This window comes from Thamnophis sirtalis, unplaced genomic scaffold, assembly GCF_051295495.1.
Source record: "Thamnophis sirtalis isolate CommonGarterSnake01/CBP01778 unplaced genomic scaffold, rThaSir2_p1.2 scaffold_4, whole genome shotgun sequence".
NCBI classification, from domain to species: Eukaryota; Metazoa; Chordata; class Lepidosauria; order Squamata; family Natricidae; genus Thamnophis; species Thamnophis sirtalis.
Genome location: NW_028261384.1, coordinates 117,905,775 through 117,932,870, shown reverse-complemented (window position 1 = coordinate 117,932,870; position 27,096 = coordinate 117,905,775). Strand labels below are relative to the sequence as shown.

Here is a 27,096-nt window from a genome sequence, read left to right as displayed (position 1 = left end):
TAGCATTTGCAAAATGCCAGGAAATGTTTGATGTCAGAGGAGAAAACTAAGCATTTATTGTGGGAGAAAAAGGGCTAAGGTTTGTTCCTCAGGTAGATCATTCATGTGTTCACAATCTTATTAGCAATGGTATTTACTGTGTTACATCTGGTCTCTTGGCAGTGAGACGGATATGCAAGATGAGCAGTATATTAATAGCCTCAAGAAGGATTCCTTGGTGACCCTGAGTCCAATGCTAAGATCTAACCTGGCTTCTGGGAAGCCTTTGGAAGAGGAAAAAAACCCCCACTGCTTTCTCTCCCTTACAGCAGAGACTGGCCTGAAAGGTTATATATTTAAGTACTTCTTATCCATTTCTGGCATTTTTCAGATGCTGTTTCTTAGGTGGATTTTCCTTTTCCCCTTTCCTAAATAAAAGGGATGTCTAAGAGAAGGCAAATGTTTGTGAGTTCACAACTCCAGTTTCTCCCCTTTGGTCAGCTTAGGTTCTTGGTCCTTAATAAATATTACAATAAAATAATGAATCAGCCAAAACATAGATAGGTTTGTGGTGTTTACATATCATTCAGAGATGTATACATTAAAAATTTAAATAATAGTTAACATTTCCTTTAAAAACAAATAAATCAAAAAACATCACCATCAAAGGAAATATATAGTTTCTTTCAACAAAAAATGCCCATCTTTCTCTTTTTGTCTTCTGGAGCAAGGAGGGGAGGGGATATTGTTATACTTCCTTCCTACAAGACAGATATTCAAATCCGTAATGAAGAAAAGGACTATTTGTATTGCTGAAGAACAAGTAATAATCAGTCCCAATGTACAAAGATGCTTTTCTAGAGATATAAAATCAGAAGGCAGGTCAAAGAACCAAGGGCAATATTGAATGTTGACATTGTGTGTGTTTGTATGCGTGTGTTTTGTATGTATGGGGGTAGGGGGGATTGATCATTATTAAGCAGCTGGAAAGTGTCAGTAAAAACTCATCCTTCAAACAAATAAAGGGAGCTTTCTCCTGCCTCTCATCTCCACACAAATCATAGCTAAGGAGAAATCATTTTGGTTATGACATGCAGCTGGAAAAAAGGCAATCTCTTTCCTCTTTGCCAGCTATAAGATTAATAATTTTAATCTTCCTCTTCTGAAACTCTTGTTTATAAAAATATTTGTGTTACACATTTGGATCTGAAATAGAATTAAACCTTAGTTAAGAAGGGGAAAGGCTAGCCACTTTGGGAACACAATTAAATTAAGATTGAAAAGGAGGCATGGGTTAGGGCAAGGCTGTCCCACTGTGTCAACCTTACGATCTGTGGACTTCAACTCCCAGAATTCACCAGCCAGTCTTTAGGATTAGAGATTAAGGGGTTTTCTAGGATGGGTTTGAGCAGGTATAAAGCAGATGGGTCAGCTTTGAGAAAACTAGTTAATGGGTTGAGATGGAAAATGCTGTTTTAAAGAGTATCCTGGATTTTCTGGTATTTATTTTCATTATACAAAGACTGAAAATTAGTATCAATCCCTTTCTTTTCACTTGCTGCCTTTCTCTCTCTCATGCTTTTCTTCTAAATGGAATAAAACACAACCCCTCATTCTGACCACAGAGTTTCTAACTTGGGAGAAGATGCTTCGGGTTTAAATTCAACATTCAACATTCAATGCGTCTTTTCTTGGGGCAGGGGTTGACAATCAGGCTGAAATGCACATGGACAAAGGTATTACAATATCGAGCTGGATACCTTTGCAGCTCCTGAGGACTTTGCACTACTTCTTCACAAAGGCCTGAGATGTGCCACAAAGTGATTGGCAATTTAGAAAGCTCAACTCGGAGTTTGAAAAAGCCTTCAGGCTCCAAGGTGTTATACCTAAGAGACAACCTGAGGAAAAGCAACGGTGGACTAGATTTGGAGCTGCGAGTTGCAAGATAAAGAAGTACAATATCCCTCTCACTTGAGTAGGAGATGGCCTTGGGAAGCCAGTCAGATGAGGCTATCACTGGGAAGAGCAAACTTCTTAAGTCTTGGAGAAGGTGGGAAAAGGAAAAAGTGTAACACAACAACTTACAGGTTGCCCTTGACTTAATTGAGCCTGGAATTATGGTCATACATTTTTCTAGTTGTTAAAATGGGTCCCACTTCAATTTTCAACATTTTGGGGGCCTATGTCTGCAATGGGGGTGTTTTTGCCAGTAAGTAAATGTCAGTTTTTTTTGCAAAAAACTTGGTAAATTTAAGTCTTGTAACCATGGGAAGTTGAAAATGGCCATATAATGCAAGATTCTTGCCAAAACCCCAAAGTGTAATCATTGCAGGGTGGGGTGGGGCCCCAGCTATTGGAACTTCGAATCTGGGTTCTTGGCACTTGGGGAGTGAGGATGTTGTAATTTTGGTTGCTAAGAGACTGGTTGTAAATCAAGGACTCTTTTGTTTTTGCATTTCCTAATATGCACACAACTAATTACACAGACTAATTTTTCTTCCAATCCATAAGCTCTTTCTCTCTTCCTTCTTTATTGTTCTCTGATCTTATAACCTGAATGTGCAAGTATAAATGAGTTCTGGAAAAATGGGAGATACAGTCTTTTAAACATCCTGATAATATAATGACTTATTATAAATGAAGAAAACTGTTTCCAGAATTTTAAAAATCTGAATCTGAAAAAGATAATGCAGAAAGGCAATTCTTGTTGCAGTTCTACAGAAACAGAATTGTCATCACCCAATTAGGGAGTGTCCTAATGATCATGTTATAACATGACAGTGTTCTTGTTTGAATTCCTCTGTAAGCCACCAAAAAATGTATTGAATTAACTACAGAAGGAAGCCCCACATATATTGCTGCTACACTTGAGGCAGGAAAGATCAGGGAGAATTAGCGGTAGAGGCAATGTTCTAATGACTCCATAAGACAATTTTTGCTTGGCAGTCAAGGAAGTTTGGGAACCATGATTTCTGGGCCTAACAATGAACAATTACAAGCTGTCAGTCACAAATGTGTCAGTTATTCCTGTTGAAGGCTACAAATAGTGTTCAAAATTATGTCAGTGTGTATAGTTTAATTGTCTGGCTCTCTGGCCCCAGCTGGTTGTTGTTGGTGTGTTTACTTCCTTTCTTAAGCCCAAATAATGGGGAATAGGGTGCTTATAAACATTAGTGTGCCAGACCCAGAATACTGCTTTCTTGGATGCACAATGTGACTGGTTTGGCAACAAACTCAAAGGGACATCCTACAGAGAAAAAGCATGTCAAAAATGCTCCTGTGATTATCGGCATCAGAAAGCAGTTTGGGGAAATTAAATGACGTGAGTGATCCTGAAACACAGAAAACTAGCAGTTCAAAAGACATGCTAGATTACTCCCTGATGTGCTTGGCTTAGGCGAGCAAGGTGTGATTTTTCTGTAACCGATGAATGAAAATAAGGGCTTCCCCACGTTCTAAACTGCCAATAGTCTGAAAGGGTTTTTCCATTTTTTTTCTTCTCAGACATGCAGACCAGCTGTTATGTTGGGAAGCAGAGTGAAGAAGTCCAGTCAAAGTAGGAAATGTTCGTTTACCATGATCAAAGCTGATTGCCCCTAGTCAAGGTGTGCTGGGGTTAACTGAGATGCTTCAAAACATCTGACTCTGTCTGATGAAGGCTGAAGATTAATTCGGTTTGGAGAAGCTGCCTCAAAACACAAAGAATGCATCCATTCCCTGAAGTTGCGGCACTGTGGCAGTTGCCCAAGCTCAAGTCCCACTGGCAAACTCCCACAGGGCTAGAGGAAGCTCTGGGGATGGGGGGATGAGTGAGTGGAGGCAGTGGGATGCTGGCATGCCATTAGACTGGCCAAGTAGTGTGGTGGACCCACGATAGGAATGGTTGGTTTCATGGAGTTCAACCCAGGTGGGTTTGTCAGAAGATCCGAGAGATAATACAGGAGGATGTACAGAGAGGGGAAAGGATGGGAACTAGCTAATCCCCACCTCATGCCTGCTCCTGTTTCTGCTTCACTGAGATCCGTTTCTTGCGGGCAGCCAACATCTCGTAAAAAGGATCCACGCTTACAGCAGCCCTGTAAAAAAAGTGTGATATGGAGCATTAAGGAGCCAGGTACAAAAGAGGGAAAGGGACTGTGTTTCCCTCTACCCCCATTTAAGCCTCAAGCAGCGTAGATCTGGAAGTACAAATTCCAAATCCTGCTTAGCCATTAATATTATAATGGTTGCTTTTATGTAATGCACCACATTCCAAGCCTAGTTTGCTGTCAAGAGAATGTCTGTGTTCACAGGACAAGCTACAATCTGAAATTATGTCATAATATGCCTTTGCGCCACAGAACATGTTAAGATAGTGGTTGGACTCCCACAATATTTTTTAGCTCAGTTTAACTCTATTAGCTCCACTTGTGTTATATACCCACACCAACTAATCCTTCAATCAAATCAAGTGGTCTAAACATGTGCTTAACAAGGAAATGGGAAAAAAAGAGGAGAGGGAGGAAAAGAAGTAAAGGGCATGTCTATACATACTTGTTGAAATGTTAAATCACAACAAAAGGCATGCTCTTTAGGCAATCTTCCTATATGCATTGCAATGAGGAAATGCAGCCTCAGATCAATAGATTAAAATAAGAAAATTTTGACTAAAGATTTTAATACAGTTGGTCACTTACTAATTTATTTTTGAAGGAAGCAAATTGGACATATCTAAGTTTTAGAGGCTATAATATTTTGATCGCAGATGTTTCATTTCTCACCTGCAGAGAAGTGGCACTTCTACTGCATTAAATTTTTGCCTTATTAGCTCTATGTTTTCCAAGAACCCCACTATGAATTTGTCCTATTCAGAATGCTGAATGAAACATTTAGCTTTTATTAAACTGCATAATAAAAGCCTCTCTGGACTGTTCCTATTCTTAACTCATGTGAAAAGATTAAAATGTGGGACTTCAACTGAGCCTTCCCTGCAATACTTTGCATAATAGAATGACTTCTAAGATTACCAAATCAAGTTTTTCTTCCTCTTTTTCTAGCTCCAAAATCTCTAAGGACTATATTAAGACTATTCTATCAGTTTCTTCATTTCTGAACTATGTAACCAAAGGTTTATTGGAAAGAAGAAATCTTTCTAATTTAATAATATCTCTGCATGACAGATATTAACTAAGAAGAACAGACAGGATTTAAAAAAAACAGAAAAAAGAGATCCCTAAGACCAAAATTCCCCAAAGTTTCTGGCTTTGTGGACCTGCACGGGATGAAGGGGACGGTTTCGCATGAGTGGCCAGTAAGCTCATGTGCATGTGCACCAACACTCCATTTGTGCCAATGGCATGCACATGCACCTACCGCACGCAAATGGAGCGCACATGCATGTGCTCCCCGCACTTGCCCAAGTGAATATACGTGTGCTTGCTGGCCATTTCCGTAGCCCGGTTGCAAACCCCACACAGCCCAGTAGCATGCCTGGGCTCATGGAACCCCTGCCTAAGACAACATCTGTGTCTCCCAATAAAAAGAAACAGATTTCTTTTAAAGAATATCTCTCAAATCTTATTAAGTGAGAGTAGGCTGTCAAATTCTGGAAAAAATTCAAGATTTATGGGATGGATATCATAACATGTTCTGAAGGTTCTGTGCAAAAGTTTGGGTTAATCTCCATAGAAGTTAAATCAATTGCTTTCTCTTTCTGCTAAATAAAGTCTTGGAATTTCAAGTGGATTATCAGGAGCTACAGCTGGGAATCAAGAATCCTAGAAAAAAAATAAAGTCTTATTCTCACTTGATGGATTTAATCCACTCATCTTTTTCTTCCTGTGTAGGCGCCGAGATGCGGTAGACCATATGATTCCCCTCAACCACACGTCCATCTGCCTCAGTCTTACAGGCTTTGATTAGCTGGCCCTTGTTATTGGGAATGTAGAGTTCAAAACAATTCTACAAAAATAAAATAAGAGTGATGAAAGGAAGAGAAAGCCTTTAAAAGGCCACCCTTTTGCAAATGGTTCGTGAAAATGCCTTCCAGCAGATTTGTGAGTACAGAGAAGGGAAATAAAAGAGAATATTTTGAGAAGGAAAATAAAAGGGAATACTTGTGGTTCAGGGTTGAACTGTGGAGTCCTTGATGCTCTCTATTGTGAACCATTTGAAACAGAGGTAAATGAAGTATGCAAATGATCTTTCCTATAATTTTTTTTAAAAAAAAGCTTTTGCTAATTCTCTGGCTATCCAACGTCTTGAAACTTTGCTTTATTTGCCTGCCTGCCTGCCTGCCTTCCCAAGCTTTAGTTAGGGACTGTTGGTCCAAGGCAGACAATCAGAAGAAAAGTGAAATATAAATTTTTCTGCAAATGAAACGTGGCCAACCACGAATCATATCCAGCAAGCAGCCACTTTAGCAATGCTGTAAGCAATCATAATACAGCACCACTTACTGGTTTCCGTGGGTCTTCTACTTCCCGAATGCTTAGGTTTTCCAGTGGGATGATGCCTCTTGGCTCTTTATCCTAAAAATGGATTTTAAAAATATGAATGAAACAGAACAGGCCCAATAATCTGGGTAGGTAGAAAAGGTAGGGCATTGAAAGCATCTTGTTCCAGGAAATCTCTTGGAGGGCCAAGTTTAATTACTCTCCCTAATTTGGGATTATAGCTCCTAGAATTTTTAACTGTAAACTAATGTCTGGAAATTCGCAGAGCGCTATTCTCAATGTGTCTGGAAGGCACACATTTGAGAAAGACTATGTTAGATGGGGCCTTTTCTAGAGTTTGAGGAATGAGCATTGCTGTGATGAAGTACTTTCAGTGTTGGACACCCCCACCCCTTCATGAAACTCACTAGACCCTTGTTGACGAACTTCTGGCACATGTGCCACAGGTGGCATGCAGAGCCATATCTGAGGGTACACGAGGCATTGCTCTATGTCAGCTCCAGCATGGATGCGCGCTTTGGCCAGCTGATTTTCGGCCTTCCGAAGAGTGCGAGGCAGTTTTTGCCCTCCCCATGCTCCAGGAAAGCCCCATGAGCCTGTGGATGCCAAAAACTACTGGACATTCATTTCCAAACTTCCAATAAGCTCGTTGGGCCCATTTTTCGCCATCCACAGGCTCCAGAGGCTTTTCTGAAGCCTGAGGAGGGCGAAAAATGGCCCAACTGGCTTATTGAAAGTCCGGATGCTTCAATGAAACCTGCGTGCATGCGTGGAGCGTTGTGCATGCATGTACTGAAGGAGGGCATTATGGGTGTGGGCATGCGCTATCATGCATGTGTGCACCCTTTTGGCACCCGAGCAGAAAAATGTTCACCATCTCTGTACTAGACGATTCTAGTGAGCCCTGATGGCGCAGTGGTTGGAATGCAGTATTGCAGGCTGATTGTGCCAACTGTCAGAAGTTTGATCCTGACTGGCTCAAGGTTGACTCAGCCTTCCATCCTTTCAAGGTAAAATGAGGACCCAGATTGTTGGGTTGACAATAGGCTGACTCTGTAAACCACTTAAGAGAGGGCTGTAAAGCACTGTGAAGCGGTATATAAGTCTAAGTGCTATTGCTATTATTTGTCAGCCATAACTCCCTCACAAGGCAGTTGTGAAGGTAAAATCAAGGGTGATGATAATCATATCTCATGAATGAAGGCAAATATATGTGTCCCAGAATAATTTTGCAAGCTCAAATCTGGGATGGTCACCAGGACCAGAGATTTACTCTTCTGAACTTTCGAACTTGTGCTGGAGCCCATCTTCAGGGAAGTTCTCCTTACTGGAATAGGTGCTTTGGGCTATTCTTTGAGTCACATTTATGTGGTGCCTTCCCATTGTCTGAATAGTGTTAGCCAGGGAAATGACTGAAGCCTGGGAAACGGGTCCCTTATCAAATGACATTAACTAACAGGAGTGCTAATTTTCCACCAGCTTAGGGTCCTTCCATGAGGGCCTGGCAGCACAAGGAAACTTTAGTCGATTTCCAGCCATCAACATACTAATCAGCCAATAGGAAGGCACTACATAAATACGATTCATATAACAGCCCAAAGCATATATTCAAGTATAGAGAGGTTCCCTGAGGATGGGCACAAGTCCAAATCTAGAGTAAATCTCTGGTCCTGGTGACCAATCCAGATCCGATCTGGACAACAATTGTTTCTGATGATTTCAGATAATATAGATTTTATAAAGCAGATTAGAGTCCTAACCCAGAGAAACTAGCTCTTCACCAGTGTGACAGACTAGATGGCAGTCTATGCCTAGCTTCTCATAATGTACTTATCTATTACAGCACTTGATCGTAGGACTTGGAATAGCACTGGTGCTCCTGTATTTGAGATACTGTTGATTTTGGTTACAACCATAAAAATCATGCAGGGAGCAATTATGAACTGGCTGTTAATCTTGCAGAGTTTAGGGGAACAGTTTGCTGCATCCTGCCTTCTTTCTACCTACAATGTAATGTAATATTACATGTAAATGTAATATTTATTGAGCAGCTTTTCTGTTCCGAGTGGGACATTGTTCCTAGACTACCATCCTCTTGTTGCAAGCCTGGCCCATTTGATTCCCTGAATTGCAAACTCTAGGACTCTTTACGATTCCGACTTGCAAATAGGAGGAGTGCAGGATGGGTGGGAGAGGGAAACTGTACTAACTGTGGTGTATTCAAAGTAATAGAGGCAGTTGTCAGTCAAGATGAACCAGCGTCGCTTCCAGGTCTTCACCCGTCCTCCTGAAAACAAGAAGGGGAATCCATTCTCATTTTACATCTATGTCTACTTTGGTCACTAAACATTCTCTATCTTCATATTTTGGGTAAGGAAGCCATGCTTATGAACAAAGCCAATGCAATAAAGAATTCAGAAACAACGTAAGACACAAGAGGGGAAAAAAGGAAGGAAGAACAAGACAAAAAGAGCACAAAACTGAGTCAAAGTAATGAAACACAGCTGGAAAGGATTCTAGGAGTTTGCAAAACAGTACCTTTTCCAACAATGGATTTATTTTATGAGCATTGAGGGATTCCAATTACTATTTCCTATTTTTTTAAATGTAAACTTAAGAATGGATACGATTCGAATCTTTTTTATGCCAAGATTTGTAAGGCTGTCCTGAAGCTTATAATATTGGGAGTAGCTTTAATTTATCATCAATTTGGAAGTGTGTCTATGGAGATTCTCAGTCATCGAGGTCAAGGTTATCCCAAAGATGTTTTTTCAAAAGGCAACAGGACTTTCTTGTTATTCTTTGAAGATGTTTCACTTCTTACCCAAGAAGCTTCTTCAGCTCTTGGTATGGAATGGTGTGGAAGGAAAGGATTTATATTCCTTGCTGACAGTTGGTTATTTACATTCTTTTTAGAGAGTTATTGAAGTCACTTGGGAGGTTTATTTGTGTCCTCAGGGTTTCTCATTGAGAAATTGGAGCTGTGCTTTCTGCAGGATGTTTTCTGCCCTGTGTCTCCCTTCATGGTTGAACACAGGCTCAGGCTGTTGGAGATAACTTCTTCAAATAAAAACAAGAAAGTCCAGTTGCCTTCTGAAAAAGTATGTTTGGGACAATTTGGACCTGCGTTTTAGCAACTAAATATCAGGGTTATCACTGAGCATAAATTGACACTCTAAAAAGCAAATATACTCCTGACTTAATACAAGCTGCTCCAACAAAGCACAGCTGTGTCTCAGAATCAAATCCCCTCTAAACAAGGTCACTGTGAGGAGACTGGGAGAAATTTCTAGCCTCTCTAAACAAAGTTCTCAATTCTAGAGGGAAAAACAGCTTTTGCATAAGCACTTGATTCTTTTTAACTCAACCTACATTTTTAAGAAAAAGCAGTGCTTTTAGCATGCAAAGCAAGCAATTGCTCTAGGCTTGAAACAAGATACAAGTTCAAATTTGTTGCAAAGCCAACAGTCATTCCCAGCTTGAGGCAAAGCTAATCTGTACAAATGCATGGGTGCAAATCTGGTTTATCACTGGATAAGGATTTCAACTCTTCCCCACCCCCCTATTTTTGGCAGTTCTCAATTAAGGTAATTTCAAAGAGCCCTTAGCCTCTCAAGTGGAAATGGACAAAGCTATGAGATGCCAAAATACTCTTTGAGGAACTTCAGAACACACCAAAAATCCACATAACCCAGTCTTTGTTGCTTCCAATAATTGCCAAGCAGATACTTCTGGGAAGCTAAGCCTGACATCCATAACATACTGCCTCTCAATGGAAGTTGCATCTCGAAATTTGCATGAGTATTAAAAGGTACAAGAATCTATGCTCCTTATCCACCTTATCTCTCTCTTTTGTTTCAATTGGGGGGGGGGGAGGATAGGCCTGCTTTCTAAAAAGTAATCCATTAAGACAGGTAGATTATTTATGAGATGCAGATTGTGAACAATTCACAACCTATCTGCATACCTCAAAAACACCTACAATTGTACTGTTTGAATATGGTGATAATAGGACTGAAGGTATGAGAGTAACTGCAAAGCCTTGAGGAGATGAAATTTTCTCACCCACCCTACAAAACTTGCTCAACCTCTCAATCCATTAATATTTTGTCCTTCCCTTCCAGTGGCACCACAGTTTCATTATATGCATCCCTGCCCTAAAGCTATAAACATGATCAATTCAAACCTCTATCAACAGCTGTGTCTATTACCTGGTGGCTTGCTGCAATGGGGTGAGGAGGGTGGGAAAGGGGGAAACAGATTGAGAGAGAAGGGAAAGTGTCAGAAAGGGAAGGATGAAGGGGATGTCAAAAAGAAAGAATGGGTGCCCCCACCCACTGCTTTTGCTGCAGCCCCACCCTCCAATTATCAAATGGTCCCAAACAGATGATCACTGAGGGAATGATAGAATACTCAACAGAAAATGGATGCTCACCCCTGCATCAAGACATGTATTATTCTAGGGGTGAAGAGAATGCTAGTTCCTTATATCTCCTCCACATTCATTTTGGATCCACTGAACCCATCACAACTGATATTACAACATTTCCCATCCCTTCATGCCCTAAAGCCCAACCGCAGACCCGCTTCCAGTCCAAAATGCACCAGGCAAACCAGCTGTCAACTGCAAAGCAAAAGGCCCCCTCTTCTCACCTACCTCCTGGTTTGGGGGCAGTATTCAGACAGTAGAACAAATGTAGTCCGCGCCGTGGGATGGTGGAGGAGAGAGGGGGGAAGGGTAGCAGTGGTGGGGAAAGAAGGGAGCAAAGAGAGAGAAGAGAAGGCAGGGACCAGGGGAATCAGGATAGAGAGAATGGGGGTGAGAAAGAGAGAGAGGAAGAGAAAAAGAGAGAGGAAGAGAGAGAGAGGAAGAGAGAGAAAGGAGAACAAGTTACATCAACATAAGGTAGAAGTACATGGTCAAATCAAAAATCCTCCAACACAGACATAGGCATTTGGGGGCAATGGGATAGGAAAATGGGACAGGCAGAGGGAGGAAGGTTTTAAATTTTATGGGAATGGGTATAAATGGGATAGGCATAACTTTCCTAAATGACAAGGCTTTTTAAACCTTTGACAGGTTACAGAAAACCCTATCTCTAGAACAGGAGCGTCCAATCTTGGCAACTTTTGAGAGTCCACAGATCTTAAAATTGCCAAGATTGGACACCCTTGCTCTAGAGATTTAGGTGACATTTGCAAACCATGATACAACCAACTTTGCTACATAATGGCCTCCACAGGGAGGCAAAAATGATTGCAACAATGGTTTGCTAATCACTCATTTCTACAGGTAGATTACTAAGTCATCAAGAGTTCTGGTTTGTCCAGCAAGCTGCATCTTAATCAAGCCAGAATTCAGATTCCAAGCACAGCTCTTCAAAATTAATTCACTGTCCATTTAACTTCTCTGAGGAAAATGACTAGGCTAACTTCTATCCCCCCGCCCCCCCACCTGCCCTTGCACAAATATTGCTTCTTTTCTCATCTCCTTCACCTTGAACATACAATGTTTGGGCCACACAATCCTTCCTCTTCTTTTTATTGTCCATCTGTCCTCTTCTATTTCAGTTTGACAACAAAAGACCTGCAATATTTTACCTACAGCAAACACTACATTCTAGTGTTGATCTGCACAGGAAAGGGTGATGTGGTAGGAAACAGCCACATCCTTGGTGGAAGAACTTAAAAGTGGTTTATTTCGACCAGCAAATATTTATATGCTCAGTTTATATGCTTTTATTCCTTAACTTGTTCTCTGCTCCAAAGCCAAGATTTGCTACAAGAGCAAAAGAACAAACAGGAATGTTTACCCTGATTTAAATTCTAATCAGAACATAGAAGAGCAAAATAAAGCACCGTTACAGATAGTCCTCAACTTACAACCACAATCGAATTTCCAACATCTGTCGTTAAGTGGGTTGTGCCCAAATTTATGATTATTTTTGCCACAATTATTAAGTGAATCATACGGTCATTAAGTGAATGTGGCTTCTCCTTGGCTTTGCTTGTTGGAAGCTGGCTGGGAAGATCACAAAAGCAATCACGTGAATTTGGAATGCTGCAACCATTATAAATACATGTGGGTTGCGAAGCACCCAAAAGTGGATCACATGTTCATGGGGACACTGGGATGGTCATAAATGCAAGGAGTGTCTGTAAGTCACTTTTTACAGTGCTGTTGTATTTTCAAACAATTGTTAAACAATTATTGTTTAAACAAATAGTTGTAAGTCAAGGATTACCTGTACTATTCTATCTCAATCTCCTGATAGGAAATCAGGACTCAGTGATCAGAGTCCCATCCAATCACTTAAAACAGCTGATCCCAAGGATTATACCATTTTTGAATCTATGATGTCACTTTGGATTTCTTCTAGTCTGGATCTGAGTTTACATTTGTGGCCTTGCCTGCTACTTTGGATGGACAGGAAGATTCCCTGACGATCCTAAAGGTCACCTATTTCGTGCCTCACTCTTGTCGAGAGTGCTATTCCACTTGCTTCAACCTAACAATGATATCATAAAGCTACTTGCTCCAGGAGGAATTCTTTGTCTCTGGTTTACAAAGTAGCCCAAGAGTAGATAATTATTCTACAATGTGCATATTTAGCTACACTAATAAAAATGTTTTATGACAGAAGTTAAACTGGTAGTAGTTCGGCTAATTGCCCTAAATAGTGTGGAAAAGTAAAGACTGCATGATCTGACTATGAATCGAGATTTAAGGCTGGAATATTCCATTGTTTTAATCTGTCTCTCCCACCCCACCTGATTTATAGATGCATCCAATAGGTTTGAAAAGGTACCAGCAATAATGGTGAGATATCAGACACTAGAGATATGGTTTTCAGTGGCCTGATACTGGGGTTTCGGTTACTTGCCTGCTTTTAAAGGCAATTCACAAAAATCCCAGAAGACCCCTCTCATCATCTGTCAGAGAAGATCCACCTCAACTGGGAGGCGGGGAGAGAAAGGAAGACCTCTGCAATTCAATGGATCCCCGTGGGTTTTTATATACAATATATATTTGGTTAATGGGAAAGGGAGGGACATCAGGGTGGATTTCAGGAGGATCCCTTTGATCTGATGAAGAGAGAGGTCATGCTTTAAATGACACAACAGGTGGGGGGGAAGAGAGGAGAGTGCAGAGGCGTGCAAAGATCGTGGGGTAGGGGTGGTGGGAGAGGGCAGGGGGAAGGGTAGCAGGGAAGGGGAGAAAAGGCCATAGTGTTTAAAGAGGAAACAGGGGCCGCGCCTCTCACCCAGCTTGAGGAGCCAGCCCTCGCGATCGGGGTTAAAAAATGTGTGGGTCAAGTCGTTCCCATCATCCTCTGGGATCTTGAAGGGCTCATTACGGATGCTGTCGTACAGATTCTAGCAGGAGGGGAGAAAGGAGTGGAATTACAGACAGGAATTCTATTCCTTTCTTGGCAAGAAAAAAGGTGTGTCTGTTTGAATTTCCATGGCACAGTGACCATGCTTGATTGACTATACAATGGAGGGGATAAAATAATTCCAAAATTTACAAATGAAACACACTTATAAACGAAAGCAAAGTATTTAAAATGAATGTAGAAGAAACTGCAGTCGCAGTAATAGCATTATGTGAAAACAAAGTATGAGAATAGGGACTCCCAACTTTTGCAAACTTTTAAGATGTGCCAACTTCAACCCTTGCAGAATTCCCCAGTAGAGTTAGCTGCAGTATTCTGGGAATTGAAGTCCACGTGTCTTAAAGTTGCAAAGGCTGGGAAACCCTATATAAAAGTACCTCAGGACTGGGCAGAGAATGTTTGAAATGGTAAAAAAAAAAAAAAAAAACTACAAAAGGTGGTAGAGCCCTCCCACTAGCCTTCAAACCAGAGAATCATCTAGCCCTGTGTTCACTTTGCTAACTTCTCACCCGCAGCAACTCCTCCGGCAAGTCGCCCCCGTCATTGATACCACGGTTCATCGTGATGAACCTCTCAACTGTGGGCTTGTCTCGGACGTTGGGGTTGTGAAGGCTGGTGTTTAGCATGATCACCGCAAAAGAGAGGACATAACAAGTATCTGGGGGAACAAAGAACTCAGTAAGCGTTTCAGAGCTTACTTCTGTGCATCTGAGTAGATGTAAGGTACAGGTTTTTCTTCAAGTTCTCATTAGAGGATAAAATTATTATAGTAAAAATACTAGAGGGAACGTAAGTTATAGAATGGTAGCTCATTTGTTTCATCTTTTTGGCGGTTCTGAAATGCTGTGAGTACCTTATTACAGAGTCTTTAGACAGGACCATTTCAGGCTACTCTATAATAGAATGTGGTAAAAAACCTGGGAGATAGGAGGAAGAGCCGCAGCCTAGACAGTTATCTCAGCCCATCGAAGCGAAGGCGACCTGGAAAATATATACGAAGGGACCCTCCCTGGTTTTTCTGCAGAATAAAAATAAAGCACTGGAGAAATTATTTTCAGGCTTGCAAGATTCTGCAAACGTAACCTTACAATAAAAATAGTTAGCAGTCCTAATTGTGCTTCCGGTCTGAACTACTTAACAGGCTACATGAGAAAATATTTTAGAAATACTTCCTGTCTGAAGCAACCTACATTCTTCAGGCAAAGAAGGCCATGCAAAGCTTTTCTCTAATGTGTTTAAGTATTTTTAAGGAATATTTGAAGGAAATATTCAAACATAATAGGATCCAAATATATATAACCACAATTGAGCCCAAAATTTATGTTGCTAAACGAGATATTTGTTAAGTGAATTTTGCCCCATTTTACCACCTTTCTTGCCACAGTTGTTAAGAGAATCATTGCAGTTGTTAAGGTAGTAACAGCTGTTAAGTGAATCTGGCTTCCCCATTGACTTTGTTTGTCAGAAGTTTGCAAAAGGTGATCACATGACTCCGGGACACTGCAATCATCATAAATATGAGTCAGCTGCCAAGCGGCTGAATTTTGATCATTAATCATGGGGAAATTGTGTGAAAAATGGATGTAAGTCATTTTTTTCAGTTCTGTTGTAACTTCGAATGGTCACTAAATGAGCTGCTGTAAGTTAAGGATTACCTATATGTAATTTAGTCTCAGATTCTCACCTTATTCTACACAAGCTATTTCTAACAAGTAGTTTTAGAATACTTAGCCCTTACGATTCAGATAAGCACGTATGTGGCTCAAAGGATAACTATAACTGTACTTATAACAGGAATGGATTAAAGTAGGGTGTGGCCCAATGCAGAACAATCTAGCACCATCTTTAGAGAGATTCTAACAAAGCTCACCATTTAAAACAATCTGATATCTGATTCTTCTGGGTAAAATTGATCCATTGAAACGTAGGACACTCCACCAGGGTAAACAAGCTATGGTTACAGAATGAATTTGGCCAACTGAGGCCTGGATGAAGGTTTTCTTTCCTGAAATCCTGCTTTTCACATAAACATTTATTTCTTAGTTACTCTTTCATACAAGAGGTATCTAAAGTTCAAGTTAGTGTATACAGCATTTCCTATTTTCCTATCAGAACCTGGGTATAGTGCACCATACTGATGCAGTAACAGACAATGAGATGAGGTGTCCGTGATGCTCTTTGACCTTAGTTGTTTCTTGCAGATGTTTCATTATCCAAGGTAGGTAACATCAGCAGTGCTAGTGACTGCATCAAACAACCAAGCTCAGAGAGCACCGAGGACTCCTCGTTTCAACACTGAGCTACAAATATTGGGACAATGATATCTCATCTCTTCCAACTATTGAATTGTTCTGTTTTTTTGTATCCAAAGAATAATGTGATAGTGTGCAAAATGTGGTGACAAATGGAGGGATCAGCCAGTGTTCTGGAACTTTTCATACAACTTAGTAAGTTTTCTTTGGAGAGACTTTGGTTCTCTCACTGAAAAAAGTGTTCTCTTGAAGCTTTGTACTTTAATAGACATTAATGAATCTTTAATTCTTGTAAGCAGGAAAAATATGCTCCGCAAGCAAATACCAGTGAACTCACAGGGAAATAAATGGTAGGAATGTCCTGGTACTTAATATTCAGAGTTTGCTTCAAATAATGCCCACATTCTTCATTAACCCAAAGAAGGTCTGTGGTTCAAAACTCTGTGGCCCCCATTCTCTTTCTCAAAAAAATATATGCTATACCTGTAGACTGAAAGACCCCTGGGTTGCACAGACAGTAGCGCTGAGCAAAGGCTTCCATCATGCGATCAATTTTCTGGGCTTCTCCTGGTAGTCGAAAACTCCACAGGAACTGCCTGCAAAGAGGAATGGGAAGCCATGAAGACACAGGGGAAGTTTTCATTTGTCTGATCATAAATGCAGGTAGTCCTCAATTTACAACCACGCATTTAGCACTGAAAAAAATGGCTCTGAAAGAAAAAGACTTATGATCATTCCTCATGCTTGCTATCTTTGTAGCATCCCCATGGTCACATGATTAAAAGTCGGATGGTTGGCAACTGGCATGTATTTATGATGGTTGCAGCGTCCAGGGGTCACGTGATCACCTTTTGCAACCTTCTGACAAGAAAAGTCAATGGGAAAGTCAGATTCGCTTAAAAACTGTGTTACTAACTTAACCACCTCAGTGATTCAATTAACAACTCTGGCAAGAAAAGTTGTAAAAGTGGAGCAAACACATTTAACAAATGTCCTGCTTAGAAATTTTGGACTTAATTGTGGTTGTAAGTCTAGGACTACCTGTATTGGATACGTTCTTTATTTTGAAAACCAGAGATCTTACAGATCTCATTATTGCAAATTGATTCCATATCTGGGATGTTTTGCATTCTGTGTTTTGTATCCTCTTTCATTACTTTGCATTTGATTTTCAGCATTTTCTATACCTAGCAAAGGCTGAAGTGCTCCTCAGCATGGGTGATCAATTTCCCCCCATCCATCTAAAAGTACAAATTTTGCATGTTTAGAAAACAAATTCAAATTTAGGCTGTGCATTCTTCATTTGGAGAGGTTGACTTTTTCCTTCCTTCCTGTATTGTTTTTATATGTTCGGTTTTCTACTGTTCTTTGTTTTTATATGTTTTTTAACAACTGTAAATTATTATATATCAGGTGACATACATTTAATAAATTATTGTGGTTCATTGCACTGTCAGCCAGATGTCCCCAAGGATTTGGGAGAGGCAAATGTGATTGTGTGATGATATCAAGGCTATTTTTGCAAGTTAAAAGGTGTTCAAAGTAAGACTGCCTTTTGCAGCTGACTGATAGTGATTTTGTCAATGCCTGTGGGGTTGAAGTACTGCTTCAGATGTTTTGAGATTGAACCCAAGAAGCCTATCACTATGGGTATTATCTTTATTTTCTTTTGCAATAGTTGTTCTACTTCTACTTACAAGTCTTAGAATTTTATGTTTTTCTCCAATTCTTTTTCTCTTCTCTTCTGTTGCCTTCAGTTATTTCATTGTCCACTACCCAGACTTTTTTTCCCCTCAACATTTGTTAAATTTGGGGGATTACATGGCAGATGATTGTTTGAACTCCAAAGTTCCAGAGCACTTTTACATTCTTCATTTTCTACTACTTTGTATATTTTGGGATCCCAACAGTTTTGGCTTACAGGCAAGTGGATATTTCTTGCAGAAATTCCAGTGCTCATGGTTGCTACATTGCCGTGTCACTGTTTGTAGTCAATCTGTGTGATCTTCTTGCAACAGCTAACTAGGAGACAGCATTGGCAGTTTGTGCTGTCTTTTCAATTCTGACTTTCTATGCCTTTGTTCTTATAAGGTTTGGTCTCATCCACTATAATTAGCCTTTGTACCTGAGGTGCATTACCTACAATAACTACTATGTAGTTGGGAGATAAAGTATAACTAAATATGGAAAGCCAAAGAATCCTCCGCCCATCTATATAGAAACATATCATGAGATTGTTAAGAAATGGGGTGTAGTGATGTAGAGAAACCATGGCATATATTATAGACTATCATATAGATTTGTTATAGAGAAGTGTAATAAATGAGACGAATGCCAAAGGATAGCATTCTTCCTCTTACAAAATTAAAGGAAGGGCTGTGGGAATTGATGCTCATTCACCTACAGGGCTCTGGGTTGGGTGAGACAGGAACAGAAGCGGTGGCTTCAGGCAAGCTCTGCTTCCCCTTTAGCAGGAGAAACAATAAATTATTGCTCTTACCCCCCCCCCCCAAAGATATAAACAAGAGGTACTGCAGCCAAACTGTTGGAAAATTACTGTAGCTAATGAGGACTCTAATACAGTAGATGGCTGAAGATTTCCAGACTCACCTGAGTGCTTGCACTAGGTTGAGGTCAGTAAATTCATGCAAATCAACAAAGGCATGGAGCACACCAATATTAAACTCCTCCCTGAATAAAAGATTAAGAGACTTTGTATTAATCCTGCCCCTTTGAAGGCACAGTTATTCCTACCATCCCAATCACTGAAATGTTTAGCCTATTTTCTTCCCTCATGACCGCTCCAATCTTCTTAGAATTCATTCTAAAACACCCACATTTAGTCTTTTCTCACCCCTCCTTTCTGAATAAATTTAATGTATCATACTTCAATATCTATGCTCTTTTCCAGAGTTCCAGGAAGCTCTGTACTGTAGTTTAATCTACACTGTGTTATCAATGGCTGCAATCTTCTCACTCTCATTTGCTCCTCCCATCATTGCAGTTCTTGCTCACCTCTCGCCAAGGTAGTCCCCAATGGCTGTCTTGTTGAGGCCTTCCCCTTTGTAAAGGAAGCGAGCAATATCCTCAGGTGTGGAACGCAGAAGTTCGTTTTCCACCAGGAATTGTATTCCCTAGAAAAGGCAATGAAGTAAAAAAAAAAATGTAGACCAGACACAAATATGTTCCCATCCTCCAATTATTTTTAACTCCGAAATATCAGATAGGTTAGTTTGTGTATAGGTGTATATATGTGTATGTGTGCTTGATTTTTACAAATAAATCAATGTGATAAACATGTCCAACAGATCTTCCTTCTCCTATTTTCCCCACAACAACAACCCTGGAGGGTGGTTCGGCTGAGAATGAATGATTGGCCCAAAGTCATGAAGCTGGTTTTCATGACTAAGGTAGGACTTGAACTCAGTCTCCTGCTTTCTAATCTGATGCCTAACTAAACTGGCTCTCTGGGTTTCTCAACTGGGTTTCCTGCCCCTCAATCATATAATTCTCTCCTAACCAGTCCTGGGGAAGAAAATCATGATTTCTCATTCCCAGCAATTCCTGTGTCATCAGGAAACATTTGCTTTCCCTTGGACTAATCTTTAGATATCATAACATGCAAACCCTTCACTCACTTACTTTTTTGGGATCCATATTGAACTTCTTACGCCCCATCCCCATCTTCCGGTTTCTCTGTAGAGTTTTACTGTCCAAGACAAAGAATCATACCTTTGACTCTTACAGAAAGGAACTGCAACATTTTAAGCTCATTTAGGCTTTTGAATACACACGCAGGTAGTTCTCGGTTAATGATAGTAATTGTAACCAGAATTTCTATCACTAAGCGACGCATTCATAAAGCCGTGACAACATATGACCAGCAGGCTCTGTTGCCATCTTTAATCAAATGCTGCCAAACATTAGGCAAGGGCCCACTTGATTCAAACCATTCCCAGATTAGTCCCTCCCAGCTCTGAGTCTTGGAAGGTAAGGGGTTGCCTATCTTCTCCCTCCATCTTGGCTCTTTTGGCCACCCTGCACAATGACACTTCTCAGAGGTGGTGACAGTGATGGCACGAGGGCTAAAGCAGGGGCATGGGGCCTTCAGTAGCCTCAATCATCCACTGCTGGGCCTCTATTTCAGCCCCAACTCAGGCCTCCTGAAGCATTGCAAAACACACAAAATTTATAGAAGTGTGTGCTTGGCCTTGGGAAGGCAGCCAGTCAGCCAGAAGCTGCCTCGCACAGAGCGAGGCTAGCACATCTTATCAACAGTGGAAGGAAGAAGATAGTGAAGGTTAGGTGGGCATGGCAGGGCTATCAGAATGCAGGGCAACAGATGTTTTGTGTTGCTATTTAAAATAAACAGCTCCTTCCTGGGAATCATTTATTTTCTGTCTCTCAAGAATGATGCTATCTCACAATCCCCCTTTGTTCTCATAATATAACACAAATAGCCATGAAGAATATACTTAATTCAGTTCCTCAGTCCAGAACAGAAAAGGCTGCTTTACAAAAAACCATGATTCCCCCAAGGCAAGGGAAGAAGTTCAGCCTAATATTTCCTACAATTAAGGCTGCAACCTAATAAAATAACTTTTTGTCATTGCCTTATGTGGATTTTCATTTCATTGATTTACTTCCATCAGTTAAAACTGTGCATGACTACACATCATACAGCTGAAGAAAGTAGTATACTTAATGAGTTTTAATTGTGCTCACCCAAATAGTAATAGGCGCGGCCTTTATAAAAGCATTCCTTCTACAAAGAACAGAATACTTAAGATATAGATAGCAGTCCTTTAACAACTGCCTCATACAGTTAACAACAGATGAAAAAGTAGTTTTATGACCATTTATCGCATTTACAACCTTTGCAAGTCTGTAAAACAAATGAAAGTTTAAGTAATATTGTAAGCACAGCTGTGGTTTCATTTTGCAACCTTTTCATTTAACAAGTGAGTTGCTAGTCCCAGTTGTGGTTGCTAAAAAAGAATTACCTGTAATGTATATAAAACCTTTGGCTCAATAATGGACATCTTTTAAAACAATTAAAAGCCCTGACACAAACACAGGGATCCACATTTTAGAGATTTCAAAAATACTCTAGTACAGGAATGTCAAACTCAAGGCCCAGGGGCCAATTCGGCCCATGGGGTGCTTAGATCTGGCCCACGCCTCCTCCCTGAAACAACAAAGGACCGGCCCGCAGTGCCTCTGCCAGCGAAATGGAGCTCAGGAGGGCTGCGTGTGGCCCCTCAAGCTCAGTTTTCACTGACAGAGGGTTTCAGGAGGCCATTGCAACTGAAAACGGATCTAGGGAGCCCATTTTCATTGGCAGAGTGCTTGGGCCACCACAGGCGCCCCTGACACGAGTAACATTGAGCTGGTAACGTCCACCCTGCCCTTCTTAGGTGAGACACAACCATGATGTGGCCCTCAATGAAAATGAGTTTGACACCCCTGCTTTAGATCAGTGGAAGCCACATTATTTGTAGTATATACTAAAAGGAAATCTCAGACATCAAGGAAATAGCCGCTAATTAGAACAGGCATATGCTGAGGTGACTCAGGGACTCATATGTTCAGAGAAGACTAGAACAGTCTCAGCAAAGCCTGTCTTGAAATGTCTTGATAGGAAAGCAGTCTTTAGACCAGTGGTTCCCAATCTTCGCAATGTGTAGACTTCAACTCCCAGAATTCTCCAGCCACCATGGCTGGCTGGGGAATTCTGGGAGGTTTGAAGTTGCCAAGATTGGGAACCCCTGCCTTAGATAATCTTCTCTAGAGAGAAGGAATCCCTCACCTTCCCTCATTGGCCTCCAGCCCCTCCACCTCATTCATGGCTTCACTGAGTTCATCTCTCAAGCGTTGGATTTCCACCAAGAGCTCCTGCTTCCGTCGCCGGATGTTCTCCAACTCTAGCCTCTCCTCTGGTGTCAGATCTGGAGGCACTGCAATGGAAGAAAGGAAGCAGACTGAAGAAAGTGTACTGTTCTTGTCACTTTGAACCATTAGAAAAAGCCAGGGGTCTCTTTTCCAATGAGCCCACATCCATATTCATGCCTCCATTTCAAGAAATTGTGACAGTGTCAGAAGGGGACATACAGGTGGCCCTTTGATTTTTGAGCAGTTGCTTAACAATTGTTCAATGTTCCAACAGACCTCCCCCACAAAAGATACTTATGACCCTGCTGGTTCTCCCCTTCCCACGGTCATAAATGCAATTTCTGATGTTTTGCTGATAATCAGCATTTACTTCTGGTTTTCAGCAAGGAAAAAAAAGATTATAAAATTTGGCTGATCACATTATGACTGGTTTATGACTGTTACAACTTACGATCGTAATAGGCAGGATCCATTATGGTTGTAAATCTGGGACAAACAATATGTGTATTAAGTGTTAAGTATCAGCCGTTCAAGGTAGAACAGAACAGAAAGAGATTTCACAGAGCATCTTCAGTCACGGCTGACTGAAGTTCATGAACAAGGGCCACTGTGAAGAATGGGGTGTACAAGAGCTTCAGAGTTTGGCCACCTCTTTATGAGAAGACCATAAAATAGTGATCTCTCATGGGCTTGAGCACTCAAAGTTGAGTATCAGCAGTGTTTTTCCTAAAGACATTAGGAACTGAGCGCATTTTGGAATTATATTCAGATATGTTTCATTTCACCATTTTATGGATATTGGGGACCTTCAAAACGGCAATTCTAATTTGACATGTGAGTTTTACCTTCTTCCTTGGATTTAAGAACTTTTAAGCAGAGAATTTAAATTAATATACAATTGGCAAAAAGAAAAAAATTAAGAAAGTTTAAAATAGATTGGGAGATCACAATGTTTATTTTTGCTATAAGATTTGAAAAACAAGTCTATAAATTAAATAATATACTCACAGGAAATGACTGAAACAAAACTAAACCTATATTAGGAACTGAAGTTTGATGAAGGTTGCAAATGAATACTAGAGGGAGTTTGTTGTAAGTTGGCCAGTCACTTTTGTGAGATGAGAGGCCATATAAATTAACATATAAATGTTAATAAATAAAATCCAATAAGAAATAACTTAAAATGGGTAATTTGGTATAACCCTTTATCCTAAGTTTTTTGAAGCATGAATTGAAATATTAATAACTAATATCTCAGAAAAGATAAAGATTTTATTGGAGAAAATTTTAGAAGATAATGAGAAAAACTTTTTAAAAGCCCTTTACCTAACATACACATTATAGAGTATGAAGGCATGTAAGATAAGAAAACTGGTATTAACAAAATAAGAATACCTAAGACAATTTTTTAAAAAGGACTGGACCTGGATTTTGAACAGCTGTAACAAGAATCCTGGGAAATCTCTTCATGGGATTTTCAAAGTAGGCTACTGGAAGCTTTGAAAACTGCTTTTAAATATCAAAAAGTAATGATTAAATCTAATATGCCATAAGAATGATTTAAAGGTCAAGATTGCACAGAGCAAAAAAGAAGGAACATAAAGTTGAATTATTTGACCAGGGATAAACTGTTTGCTATTTCTACTGAGTCCTAGTGCCCCCCCCTTTTTTTGCTGAACTAGGATTGAAAAGATGAAGATTTCTTAATTGCATATTAATAACAGATAGGGTGTGAGTTTTTGTTTTTATTTGTAACTTTAAAAGAGAGTGAAAAGTCAGTATATTAGCATATGCTTGATGTGATAGTTGGAAGCTATTTTTTAATTATTGTCTTTGTTGTCTTTTGTTTTTTTTCTTTTTCCTGCCCCTTCTGAGTTTTTCTTTTCTCCCTTTCTTCTAGTTTGGTTTATATTGGTTTTCACTATGATTAAAAATATCAATTAAATTATTAGCAAAAGAAAAAAAAAACATTCCATAGGAAATTTGAATTATATTTTATTGAGATAGGCTGTAACAACAGAACTTTGCAAATCTTGCTGTTTTACCTTCTTACCCTCTTATATCCTAGTGAATCAAACCTGCCTGAATCTCTTGCCAATACTATCTTGCTTCCCAGGGCTTAAGGAATGTTTCAACCTTATTCATAGATGTCTCTTGTGTCCTTTAAAGTTATCTTTCCAGATTTTTGTTATTGTTCCTTTATCTCAGCAACTTTATTATTGTCAGTTTATCTCTCAGAATTCAAGGGGAGCTGAAGTCCACACATCTTAAAGCTGTTGAGGTTGACAAACATTGGTCTACACCCAGATCCAATGAAAGCAACCCTAACAGATGGCAGTTGTCATTGTCTGAACACATCCAACAATGGGAACCCCCCTACCTTGTTAGGCAATTGATTTCACTATCTAATCACTAAAAGGATTTTTTTTTCTCGCATTCAGTTGGAATTTATCCTCTCTGCTTTGGGCCAGACAAGTCCATGCAATGCCAATCTTCAATGTTGTATAAATACTTATTATCATTCTTTCATCGTCCATGTTGTTTACATCAAACTCCTCCTTCCGGCTGGGACTTATGACCGACTTAAAACAATTCCAATCTTGTTAACAGATGCAAGCTTTAAAGTGGTTATTCAAGGTTCATTTACAATGTGTGCATAAGAGGAACCAAGCTGTCAAGAAACTGAAGTTCACAGGTCCAAATGTTGATCTCTGGATAGCAACTTTGAGTCATTAACACTAGCATAGTCTACTTCACAGGGTTGTTACAAGCAGGAAATGAGATGAGTAGATAATCAGGTATGTTATTTAGGAAAGCAAGATATATATATTAAAAAAAACCTTTGCAAAAGCCACTTCCTCTAGGCCTAAGATGTCCAGCTTTCAGTTCAGAGGCACACCCAGAACAAGAACTTATAATGAAGGCCAGCCTGCAGGTGAGGGCACATGCACATACAGTCCTCTGAGTAATTCTTACATTTTATGTTTGTTTGTAAAAGCAGTTGGGGGCAGTGCATAATATCCGGAATCTTTTTCAGTTACACAAACTTTAATTCAGTTCCAAAGAAGAAATGGGGGTTGCTTAATTATTTTATTGAAAATGTAAGGAGCCCAGAGGCAATGAACATCTGAAATAATCTGACACATAAATTATTTTATTTACTAAATGCATATGCCACTCATGTATTTGTTAAATGTACACGGCTCACAGTCTGAGGCCATTCTAGACAGCCAATTCACCTGATTAAAAACGATTATTATAACGAATTATGCCTAACACCGTTTTTAACCAAGACTTTTTAAACCATCCCTTGGCAGCTCCCACACATTTAAATTAAATAATATTAATAAATAAGGTGTGATATTATTAGTAGGGGTAACATGTTAAAAATAAACAGGATGAGAGTCTATAATTTATAATATTTAGACAATTCTCCCCCCTCTCCCCTCGCAGCATGGTTGGATCCAATCACAAAGTGCCCCTTCCCTCAGAGGAATGGTACAGCCTCCTATTTAAATTATAACAGTGCTTTTTTAGAGCCGTCTCATCAATTCCTTCAGTAGGTTGCCAATTCTCACCCTCCTCCATCTCTTTCGAGAGCCGCTTAAACAGACCCACCCCATTTTATCTAATTGGAAGTCAGACAATGGTGCATTCCACCCTCCCTCCTGTCATGGTATAGCCTAAAAATCCCACCCACCCCCGCCCGGTTCATGTATATCCCAATCGATGGAACGCGTCGCACCCCTATCATTAAATGAATAAAATCCCGATTTCCCCCTTATTATGGAACGGGCCAACCCGGCATTCCCCCTTTATTTCGCATGGTTTACTCCAGCCTCACCCCTCTTTGTAAGGATCGGCCCCGCCCCCTACGCAACTGGTACTGAATGGCTCAGTCCACCCACTCTTTTTCCTATTGTAGTTATTGGGCGGGTCTCGTAATCTGCCCCTTTATCTCCCCTCTTTAAGCTTCCCAATGGAAGAGTCTTAAGGAGCCCTACCATAGATACCGTCCTCCATGACGTCCGGAGTGCCCCCAAACAGGGCCAAAGGGAACCCCAGTTTCTTCTTGCCTCCTTTCTTCGGGGCTGCAACAGCAATGCCCTCCTTCAGCAGCCGGGTTCTAAACTGAAAGGAACGTTCCGCCTCTCATGAAAATCGTAACCAATAGGAAAGAGGGATCTCGAGAATAGCCACCTAACAGCTAGGAGAATTAGCCAATAGAGAGGAAGATTTCACGAATTACATGTACGCTGTAAGCAACCAATAGGCATCCACAGCCTGATATTGGCAGGAGAGTTATTCAATGAAATCTTACACTAGCCCACTTGATCATTTCTGTGGCCTTGTACTCGGCGTACTTTGAGCCGGTCCATTCTGTGCACGTTTCAACCGAGATATAGGAATCGTATAGAGTCCTTTAGAGTCTTTATTCAATTGACTTGTGAAAGGATATTTCCTTTGTCTGGTGCCCAAAAAAGGATCCAGCGATTTCGATCCAAACAGCAGCAGCTCCTATTTTTGCTCCTGTAGTTCATTTCCAGTTATTCTAACTTGCCATTCTCATAAAATGGGCGGGTTTTGTTTCTGTCCCAGGAAAAAAAACACAAATAATATTCAAATCTCACCCTCTTCTATTTGTACGTTTATGCATTCCGAGCGTCTAAACGCCAACCTTCTAGTCCTTCCCTCCTTACACAACTGTCAATCAAGATGAGTGAAGCGTAAGCAACCCAATCGTGACTAGTTACTGTACATGCAAAAAAAACACCCCTCCTCATCAGGAGATGCGGCAGAGGACAGCATTTGTCAGCCTGGGCAACTGAGACGTGTGGGCTTCAGCTGCCAGAATATGCTGGCTGGGGAATTCTGGGAACTGAAGTCCACGAGTCAAATGGCTCAGATTGAAAAACATTGAGTTTTGCGCTGTCGCTTTGCTGCCATCTTGTGGTCAGCTAGACTTTTGCAGCCCAAATTCCATAGGCCTGCCAAAATCATAGGACTGGTGTCTCCATGATCACAACTACGTTTAGATCAGAGGTGCTACTCAGAAGGTTCTGACCAATTCTGGAGAACCGACAGCGGAAATTTAGAGTAGTTTGGAGAACCGGTAAATACCACCTCTGACTGGTCCTGCCC

General features: G+C 40.4%; 1 protein-coding gene across 3 annotated transcripts; it reads right to left on the bottom strand.

Annotated features, from left to right (window-relative positions):
- Positions 1-540: 540 nt before the first annotated feature.
- On the bottom strand, positions 541-26,103 carry CYTH2 (cytohesin 2). 3 transcript variants are annotated; one of them, XM_087713886.1, is made up of 13 exons: positions 25,959-26,103; positions 21,872-22,019; positions 19,705-19,771; positions 19,078-19,196; positions 18,673-18,753; positions 16,546-16,658; positions 14,320-14,468; positions 13,678-13,790; positions 8,624-8,702; positions 6,417-6,488; positions 5,765-5,919; positions 3,967-4,055; positions 541-740 (listed from the first exon to the last, which is right to left on the bottom strand). In XM_087713886.1, exons 1-12 carry the CDS (start codon positions 25,975-25,977, stop codon positions 3,968-3,970), a joined length of 1,203 nt encoding a protein of 400 aa, XP_087570012.1. In that variant the 5' UTR covers positions 25,978-26,103; the 3' UTR covers positions 541-740; position 3,967. The 3 variants fall into 3 exon arrangements, with proteins under 3 accessions (XP_087570012.1, XP_087570014.1, XP_013908351.1); XM_014052876.2 differs by lacking the exon at positions 541-740 and having other exon boundaries at positions 3,828-4,055; positions 8,624-8,700; positions 13,679-13,790; XM_087713888.1 differs by lacking the exon at positions 5,765-5,919 and having other exon boundaries at positions 541-4,055; positions 8,624-8,700; positions 13,679-13,790.
- Positions 26,104-27,096: the final 993 nt, after the last annotated feature.